Here is a 10,970-nt window from a genome sequence, read left to right on the forward strand (position 1 = left end):
GAGCGGCAAGTTGTGGATTTTGCCTCTGTCGCTTGTCACTAATGTGACTGTTGGGTAAAAATTGTACATGATGTTCAGAGGAAGGCAGGAAGTGAACTCATCTTATTACAACCAAGTTATTCCAAACACAAATTATATGAATGTAAAAATAAGAAGGAAAAACATATATTTATAATTTTGACCTTCGCCGTGTCCATCCACTGCTTCAGAAAAGCTGCAGGTTGTGTTTTTTTTGAGCGGCTGCCGTCTGATATTTAGTGACACGCTGACCAAATTTACCGTCAACCTCCGTCTTCTCTATATGCTGCCTTCTGTCAGACAAATTTAATCCAACTTGTCATCAGTGGATTCTGACTGTGGTTTTCTCCCACAGCAGCACATTAGAGCCTCTGCGCCTGAAACTGACGCAAAAAGCAGCTCTGTTCGAATCCCTCCCGCCGCATGCTGTGACCTCACCCAACCAAAGCCGGATCACAGACGTTCTGGATGACACATCGATCCCGATCTATCCCAATATTCCCATATCGGGTTGGGAGATACCTGTTGGAGTCGTATTGAATAACGGATATCTAAATCTGTCCCTGTGGCATCGTCACATGAAAGTTCACATGGTCCGCAAGGGATTGTGTGACTTCCGATCCAAAACCTGATAGGTACAATCCGACAGCTGAGACAGAGCGGTGCTGCACACGCTGGGATGCGCGCAGGCGTCATGGTTACAGGATAAAGTGCCGACTGACAGAACCAGCCTCTATAGGCGACACGGCAATCCAATAATGGCTCTAAGGTTAGGTTTTCCGTTGGCTTCATGGAGGCGAGATGCATTTAACATTTTAAACCCTTAAAAGCTGATTTTTATCTTGATTAGGTTACTCTGCAACGTCACCCAATTTGAGTTACAGAGAAAAGCAAACACAGCAACGTTGAGATGCTCCTAAATGCCAAGTTGCTACACTTGAACTGTCCAGAAGCTCTTAACAGTCCAGTCCATAAGTATTTGGACGGCAACGCCATTTTTTGGTCAGCTTTAATTTTAAGAGTTTTTCAAAATGATCACATTAATCATTTAGTAATTACAGCTGGGGGTTTTTATGCACAGCCCCTTCACTTTTCCGAGATCATAAGTATTTGGACAAACTAGATTTAAGTAGGGAGAGGTGTTATTTCAAAAAATTTGGAACTCTATAAATGTTTGCATGGAATATGGAAATACACATGGAATAAACCATAGCAGGATCATTTTTGGGTCATTTGGTTCCAAAAACCCATATGGATGGAGCCAGTGAAGATAGCGGGTTCAAAAATCGCCAAAAATATCGACAAAAATGTCATATCTTGAGAACCGCTGCACCTAGAGACTTGAAATTTGGCTCCAAATGTTGCTTGACCCCAAGATTATATTCAACTTCTATAGTAACATTAAGCCTATCTGGTGTTTTTAAGAGTAATTGACAAAAAAACTAATTTCAGTACGTTACGATCAATTGTAACAAACAAAATCTATGTAGTTTTTATTTCAGGAACATCAGTTGAGTATAATCATCACATGTAAAGAATAGCATGGCCACAGTGAACTAATTATAAGCAATAGAGTAGTTTTCTACGTCAACAGCACATATACGACACACGCGTTACTTGAAATTTTCAAACGTTCCGTCCATATGGGTTTTTGGAACTAAATAACCCAAAAATTATACTGTTATGGTTTATTCTGTGTATATTTCCATATTCCATGCAAAAAGTTTTAGATTTCAAAAATTTTTGAAATAACACCCCCCCTAATTTAAGGGTTTTTTTGAATAAAAGTTGTGACTTTTACAAACACTTGTCTTGCAACCAGTCTGATTATGGATACATGAATATTTCCAGGTCTGTCTTGCGTTTATGGAAAACTTCTTGCAAACGACAGATGAAAAGATCGAATACGTTGTTTCCGTGTGGACAAGGCATGAGATGAAGAACATCCCAAACTTGCACTCCGAAAAATATAGTAATCCAGCACACAACCAAACAACGTGTGCAAAACAAAAAAAAACTCCCTGTTGGATGCAATGAAAAGTAGCGAGTGAGCGATACTGACTGAGAGAGAACGAGCGAGAGGAAGATTAAGCAGGAAGGAGAGAAATGATGGTTAACTGTGTGTTCTGTATGTGTGCAGGCGAACAAGAGAGAGAGAATGAGAGAGACTGCATGGGGGGGCCAGCGGTCACATGCTAGGAAGAAAAGGGGGCGGGACTACCTATTATTCATCTACGTCACAGGCGCCACCTCCCTCCTTCCTCCACTACAACTCACATGACTGCACCAGTCTGTTCTGTAACTCCAGTCACGAGGAGAGCGTAGTATTACAATAACCAGCTGGCGAGGGCGAGCGACACACACACACACACACACACACACACACACACACACACAGAGAGAGACCTGGTATAACCCCGTGTAAATATTAACGCTGCTTCTGTAGAATAGATCACCTTATCAGGTTAGACATGGAACAGACAGAGCGCGCCACAATGTGCACCTTCTTTTTTCTCCTCTTTTTTCCTGTTCTCATGTTGCACAGCAGCAGCCCGACCCAACAATGTCACGGAAAAAAAAGCAGATAAAATCCTTCCTGCAAAAAAATAACACACATACACAGAACTAAAAGGGCACACAGAAGAGTGCATTCCTCTGCCAAACACAAAAAATAAAATGCACCCTCACGCATTCTGTGCTTTTATATAAGTGTCAAATATTCATGCTATACAACAAAACATCCAATCTTTAAATACGTTACCCCAAAAAACAGATCTTTGCAGCATGTCCTGGCTCCGCCCCCTTTATCCAGAATCCACCCCCATTTCCACAGAGTCATCTCCAACACTGGCCCAACCTTTGCACCAAAATTCGTGGAATTGTTTGCATCAATTCTGAGCAATCCTGCAAACAAACTAACAGGGGAGGCTGAAGCACAACATCAGTGCTGCAGGTGAATACGCACAGTTTATTAACAAATGGCTGACTGCAGGACGCGCTCATTAGCTGGTCAGCGGAAGAAGAGCAGACAAACTTTTTCTGATTTTCTATTCAAACAACATCAGCTGTCAAATTCCAAAAAAGACAATACAGTCGGTCTGCATGTAACAGTCGAACTCCAACACCTGTGAAGTTACCATGCGCCCGGAAAGTATTCACAGCGCTGCACGGTTTCCACATTTTATGTTACAGCCTTATTCCAAAATGGATTAAATTAATTTCCTCAAAATTCTACACACAATACCCCATAATGACAATGTGAAAAAAATTTAGATTTTTGCAAAAAAATAAAGAATAAAATATAAATAAATAAATTTAAAAAAATATAAATAAGAAATCATATGTACATAAGAGGACAGCATAATGGATTAGTGGTTAGCACTGTTGCCTCACAGCAAGGAGGTCATGGGTTCGATTCCCACCCATGGCCTTTCTGTGTGGAGTTTATATGTTCTCTCTGTGTTTGCATGGGTTCGCTCCGGGTGCTCCAGCTTCCTCCCACATCCAAAGGCATGCAGGTTAGGTGAATCAGAATCTTTAAATTGTACGTAGGTGTGTGTGCAGGTATGAATGTGTTTGATTGTCTATATGTGGCCCTGCGACAGACTGGCGTCCTGTCCAGTGTGTACCCCGCCTCGTGCTATATGACTGCTGGGACAGGCTCCAGCTCCCCATGACTCCCCATGAGTGTGTGTAAGTAATGAGTGTATGTACATAAGTATTCACAGAAGCTCAAAATTGAGCTTAGGTGCCTCCTCTTTCCACTGATCATCCTTGAGATGTTTCTACTGGAATCCACCTGGGGCAAATTCAGTTGATTGGACATGATTTGAAAAGACGCACACCTGTCTACATATAAGATCCCACAGTTGGCAAGTGCATGTGAGAGCACAAATCAAACATGAAGTCAAAGGAATTGTCTGTCGACCTCCGAGACAGGTTTGTCTCGAGGCACAAATCTAGGGAAGGGTACAGAAACATTTCTGCTGCTTTGAAGGTCCCAATGAGCCCAGTGACCTCCATCATCTGTAAGTGGAAGAAGTTCAGATCCACCAGGACTCTTCCTAGAGCTGACCTCCCATCTAAACTGAGTGATCGGTGGAGAAGGACCTTGGTCAGGGAGGTGACCAAGAACCCGATGGTCACTCTGTCAGAGCTCCAGCATTCCTCTGTGGAGAAATGAGAACCTTCCAGAAGGACAACCGTCTCTGCAGCAAACCACAAATCAGGCCTGTGTGGTAGCGTGTCCAGACGGAAGCCACTCCTTAGTAAAAAGGCACATGGCAGCCCGCCTGGAGTTTGACAAAAGGCACCTGAAGGACCCTCAGACCAGGAGAAACTAATTCTCTGGTCTGATGAGGGTTGGGACCAGGAAGCAGAGCTGTGGTCTTACACACCTCTCTGCAGCTTCTCTCCCCCTGCCATCCCCTCATTACCCCATCCCCGTAGAGACGGTGTCTGCTCCCAGACTATCAATAACCAGCAAAAATCTATTTAAGCATAAAAATTCAAAAAGAAAAAATAATATAGCACCTTCAACTGCACCACAGACTAAAACAGTTAAATGTGGTCTATTAAACATTAGGTCTCTCTCTTCTAAGTCCCTGTTGGTAAATGATATAATAATTGATCAACATATTGATTTATTCTGCCTTACAGAAACCTGGTTACAGCAGGATGAATATGTTAGTTTAAATGAGTCAACACCCCTGAGTCACACTAACTGTCAGAATGCTCGTAGCACGGGCCGGGGCGGAGGATTAGCAGCAATCTTCCATTCCAGCTTATTAATTAATCAAAAACCCAGACAGAGCTTTAATTCATTTGAAAGCTTGACTCTTAGTCTTGTCCATCCAAATTGGAAGTCCCAAAAACCAGTTTTGTTATTATCTATCGTCCACCTGGTCGTTACTGTGAGTTTCTCTGTGAATTTTCAGACCTTTTGTCTGACTTAGTGCTTAGCTCAGATAAGATAATTATAGTGGGCGATTTTAACATCCACACAGATGCTGAGAATGACAGCCTCAACACTGCATTTAATCTATTATTAGACTCTATTGGCTTTGCTCAAAAAGTAAATGAGTCCACCCACCACTTTAATCATATCTTAGATCTTGTTCTGACTTATGGTATGGAAATAGAAGACTTAACAGTATTCCCTGAAAACTCCCTTCTGTCTGATCATTTCTTAATAACATTTACATTTACTCTGATGGACTACCCAGCAGTGGGGAATAAGTTTCATTACACTAGAAGTCTTTCAGAAAGCGCTGTAACTAGGTTTAAGGATATGATTCCTTCTTTATGTTCTCTAATGCCATCTACCAACACAGTGCAGAGTAGCTACCTAAACTCTGTAAGTGAGATAGAGTATCTCATCAATTGTTTTACATCCTCATTGAAGACAACTTTGGATGCTGTAGCTCCTCTAAAAAAGAGAGCTTTAAATCAGAAGTGCCTGACTCCGTGGTATAACTCACAAACTCGTAGCTTAAAGTAGATAACCCGTAAGTTGGAGAGGAAATGGCGTCTCACTAATTTAGAAGATCTTCACTTAGCCTGGAAAAAGAAAAAAAGCCCTCCGTAAAGCTAGGACATCTTTCTACTCATCACTAATTGAAGAAAATAAGAACAACCCCAGGTTTCTTTTCAGCACTGTAGCCAGGCTGACAAAGAGTCAGAGCTCTATTGAGCTGAGTATTCCATTAACTTTAACTAGTAATGACTTCATGACTTTCTTTGCTAACAAAATTTTAACTATTAGAGAAAAAATTACTCATAACCATCCCAAAGACGTATCGTTATCTTTGGCTGCTTTCAGTGATGCCAGTATTTGGTTAGACTCTTTCTCTCCGATTGTTCTGTCTGAGTTATTTTCATTAGTTACTTCATCCACACCATCAACATGTTTATTAGACCCCATTCCTACCAGGCTGCAAGAGGAAGCCCTACCATTATTTAATGCTTCGATCTTAAATATGATCAATTTATCTTTGTTAGTTGGCTATGTACCACAGGCTTTTAAGGTGGCAGTAATTAAACCATTACTTAAAAAGCCATCACTTGACCCAGCTATCTTAGCTAATTATAGGCCAATCTCCAACCTTCCTTTTCTCTCAAAAATTCTTGAAAGGGTAGTTGTAAAACAGCTAACTGATCATCTGCAGAGGAATGGTCTATTTGAAGAGTTTCAGTCAGGTTTTAGAATTCATCATAGTACAGAAACAGCATTAGTGAAGGTTACAAATGATCTTCTTATGGCCTCGGACAGTGGACTCATCTCTGTGCTTGTTCTGTTAGACCTCAGTGCTGCTTTTGATACTGTTGACCATAAAATTTTATTACAGAGATTAGAGCATGCCATAGGTATTAAAGGCACTGCGCTGCGGTGGTTTGAATCATATTTGTCTAATAGATTACAATTTGTTCATGTAAATGGGGAATCTTCTTCACAGACTAAAGTTAATTATGGAGTTCCACAAGGTTCTGTGCTAGGACCAATTTTATTCACTTTATACATGCTTCCCTTAGGCAGTATTATTAGACGGTATTGCTTAAATTTTCATTGTTACGCAGATGATACCCAGCTTTATCTATCCATGAAGCCAGAGGACACACACCAATTAGCTAAACTGCAGGATTGTCTTACAGACATAAAGACATGGATGACCTCTAATTTCCTGCTTTTAAACTCAGATAAAACTGAAGTTATTGTACTTGGCCCCACAAATCTTAGAAACATGGTGTCTAACCAGATCCTTACTCTGGATGGCATTACCCTGACCTCTAGTAATACTGTGAGAAATCTTGGAGTCATTTTTGATCAGGATATGTCATTCAAAGCGCATATTAAACAAATATGTAGGACTGCTTTTTTGCATTTACGCAATATCTCTAAAATCAGAAAGGTCTTGTCTCAGAGTGATGCTGAAAAACTAATTCATGCATTTATTTCCTCTAGGCTGGACTATTGTAATTCATTATTATCAGGTTGTCCTAAAAGTTCCCTAAAAAGCCTTCAGTTAATTCAAAATGCTGCAGCTAGAGTACTGACGGGGACTAGAAGGAGAGAGCATATCTCACCCATATTGGCCTCTCTTCATTGGCTTCCTGTTAATTCTAGAATAGAATTTAAAATTCTTCTTCTTACTTATAAGGTTTTGAATAATCAGGTCCCATCTTATCTTAGGGACCTCGTAGTACCATATCACCCCAATAGAGCGCATCGCTCTCAGACTGCAGGCTTACTTGTAGTTCCTAGGGTTTGTAAGAGTAGAATGGGAGGCAGAGCCTTCAGCTTTCAGGCTCCTCTCCTGTGGAACCAGCTCCCAATTCAGATCAGGGAGACAGACACCCTCTCTACTTTTAAGATTAGGCTTAAAACTTTCCTTTTTGCTAAAGCTTATAGTTAGGGCTGGATCAGGTGACCCTGAACCATCCCTTAGTTATGCTGCTATAGACGTAGACTGCTGGGGGGTTCCCATGATGCACTGTTTCTTTCTCTTTTTGCTCTGTATGCACCACTCTGCATTTAATCATTAGTGATCGATCTCTGCTCCCCTCCACAGCATGTCTTTTTCCTGGTTCTTTCCCTCAGCCCCAACCTGTCCCAGCAGAAGACTGCCCCTCCCTGAGCCTGGTTCTGCTGGAGGTTTCTTCCTGTTAAAAGGGAGTTTTTCCTTCCCACTGTAGCCAAGTGCTTGCTCACAGGGGGTCGTTTTGACCGTTGGGGTTTTACATAATTATTGTATGGCCTTGCCTTACAATATAAAGCGCCTTGGGGCAACTGTTTGTTGTGATTTGGCGCTATATAAAAAAAATTGATTGATTGATTGATTGATGAGACAAAGACTGAACTCTTTGGCGTGACCCAGTGTGACCTATAGATCCGTGCGGCAAGACATCTTCCCGACATGAATGCACTCACATGCAAACTTTGACCTAATTCACCTCGAGCCAAAACAACTCCCAAGACAACAATGCGCAAAGATTTACAACATCACCGTCAACGCTGAAGAAACAACTGCAAATTATACAACACCAACATGCTAACACACGAGGGAAATAACAATCCCTGTACGATGTTAAAGAAGCCTCATGAGCAGAACTGTAACCATATGCTGTGGAACAACATCTCCATATTTTTATTTTAAAAATAAAACATGACACCGAGAAACAGACAACTACTTAAAAATTATTTTTCCAAAAATAACTGTTTTACTTTCTTCAGATGAATTTTTATGTGGTTGAACATTAGACTAAACAACGACAAATGGATCACAACTACGATGAAAAGACAAAACATGTCTGCAGGTCTCATCTGTATTATGATCCTCTCTTTGCAGCCTGAACAGCTGAACTCATGGGACCACTGTCTGGCGAACAATACTGCACACTTTAATCTGTCAACTTTTGTCCAGAAACATGCAAAAGCACCAGGCGCAATTTGTCCAACCAACACACTAAAAAATCACATGTTTAAAGTTTTCACTCACATCAAACACATTCATGTTGCAACAGCTGCAACCAAAATTATATCTGGAGGTTTTTCTGCATATATTTGTCCAATGATGACTCATATCTCAAAATGTATGCTTGAAAACTTGCAACCCACGACCACAGCACAAGATACCAAAAAGATTTATTTTATTCTTATGCCATACTGTAACGTCCAACATCTTCACATAATATTTTTTCTCATTAATACAACACTATCTACAAATATGTGCAGGTGCTTCACGTCTGTCTGTGCCTGTCTGTGGAACCACGTGCTGCGTTACGTTATAAATAGTCCACAGTCCCTCTGGATCCCACACGGAATTAACCTGCTTAAACTGTCAATCAACTCTGACGGGACCCCAGCAAGCCCCGCCCCCTGTGCACCTCAGACAGCCGTGCTCAGAGCGCCGTGCACTCCCGTGCAATAACCGCCTGCATTTTTTAAGTACTGCTTGCCATGTTCTGGGATTAAACAAACCGCGTGGAAATCTAACAGCGTGAAGCAGACGCAGAAAACACCTGAACACGCTTCTTTCCTTCTTAAGACACTATAACCAAATTCCAATGAGGAAGATGCAAATTTTGTATTTATTTGCATATATGCAAAATTCTACAGGTAGCAGACCGCAGGGGGATTACATTCATTACAAATGTCATATATTCTTTAATTCGGCAAACATTTGATGCGCTTTTGTTTGATTTTTTTTTGCATAGGTTTATTAAATGGGGCACTTCGCTCGGCCCCTCTTTGCGCCGTGCACGCAGAGCTCCAGCTCGAAAAACTCAGAATTCCTGATTACAAAACGCCGTCTTGCTGCGTGAAATGTAAGCCGAATTCAACTGAAGGTCACGCCTTCTTATTTCATAAATGAAGTGACGCCGCAGGCCGTGGGCATGTTTGCAGACAAGCATGCAAATTTGAAATTACAGTGGTTTCTGAAGGCAGTTCGTCGCGGCCAATCTGACGTGGAAAGCCAGCCGTCATCAGTTATTGAAGTTATGCGGAGTCACTCTGGTTTCGTAACCGTTACCAAACCATGACACGCACAGTGTATGAAAACGTTACATTCGTCAGTAACTTTCGGATAAAGTCACAAACTCATTCGCACCCGCCTGAGTCGCAAAATAGAATGACAGAAAATACGACTGAGCACCGAAGCGCAGCGAGCAGCCCACGGACACGCACAGATCCACGCGACAAGCGCACATATCCGCGCAGGAAGAGCAAGGACACGCACAGATCCGCGCAGGAAGCCCACGGGAACGCAAAGAGCCACGCGGCAAGCGCACAGACCTGCGCAGAAAGCAGCCAGACACGCACAAATCCACGTAGGAAGCCCACAGACACGCATAGTTCCACGTGCCGTGACGAGCACATTGGAATAGTAAAAGTTAAATAAGATCGCGGCTCTGCCACGGTGCACATTTAGAAAAAAAATACAGAATTTATTGAGAATTTATTTTAATTCAATAATTCCAATAAAAAATGATTCAAAAATGGTTAAATGGTTTAAAAGCCAAATTGTCACGGTCACGGATCCTCAGGCCGAACCCACGCGTGCACAGCCGCCCCACGTGTCCACATCTCCGGATCACAAACTTCCTCAAGAAATATGCGCCAAAAGTTTCCACGGAGCGTCTCTGAATCCGAAAATCACGCACCGGGAGCGGCCACGCGGCGGCACCGGGAAGCGCTCAAATACCGGCTGAAAAGCCTCCAAAGCGCTCGTGGCTGATGACATTTCCTGCACAAAACACGTGAAAGCCAGACGTCCACGCGCGCGCGCGCACACACACACACACACACACACACACACAGAGGGAGCGAGGCTCGCAGCCGTGCCGGGAGATGCTGCTGACAGCCGGGCAGCGGGCTGACATCAGCCCGGCTCGGCGTGCACCGAGGCCGGCAGCGCAAACACGGGCGGCCCGCTGCGGAGAGCTCCGAGTCCCGGCGCGTCCGCCGAGGAGCGCGTCTTACCTGAGCGCCGGAGTTCTCTGTCAGGTAACTGAAGACAAAGGACGAGAGTTCCTCATCTAATAGTGGAGCACAGTCCGCCATCTTCTAGTGAATGAGGCGCCGCGGAGTCAGAGAGCGGAGTATAGGAGGAGGAGGAGCGGCGGCCGGCAGGGGGCGCTTCTGTTCGCACCTCCCGCCCTGAGACCTGCAGGAGTCACAGCGGCCACCAGCAATATTCACAAATATAGAAATGTAACTATCTGGAGAATAAAATGAATAACTCAAAAAATGACAACAATCATCAACATCATAATAAATGTAATAACGAGCACTAAACCTGTATTATGATGCTTAAAATTACAGTGAATGAAAGTCATCATTGGGCCTGCTGGATGCACCGTGCACGCGCCACACGGCACCATAACGTGCACGTCGGATATGGTTTTTGGACTATATGTGACTTCATTGTGACTTCTGTGTGACAAGTATGAAG

At 42.9% G+C, this 10,970-nt stretch overlaps 1 protein-coding gene across 1 annotated transcript in view; it reads right to left on the minus strand.

Annotated features, from left to right (window-relative positions):
- The window catches only part of LOC117519709 (peroxisome proliferator-activated receptor gamma coactivator 1-beta-like), a 215,026-nt gene extending 204,409 nt beyond the window's left edge, over positions 1-10,617 (minus strand). Inside the window, exon 1 of the mRNA XM_034180967.1 lies at positions 10,499-10,617. Within this exon, the coding sequence (XP_034036858.1) occupies positions 10,499-10,579 (81 nt within the window). The 5' untranslated portion in view covers positions 10,580-10,617. The remainder of the gene's footprint in view (positions 1-10,498) is intronic.
- Between the last annotated feature and the right edge of the window lie 353 nt (positions 10,618-10,970).

This window comes from Thalassophryne amazonica, chromosome 11 (assembly GCF_902500255.1).
Source record: "Thalassophryne amazonica chromosome 11, fThaAma1.1, whole genome shotgun sequence".
Taxonomy (NCBI): Eukaryota; Metazoa; Chordata; class Actinopteri; order Batrachoidiformes; family Batrachoididae; genus Thalassophryne; species Thalassophryne amazonica.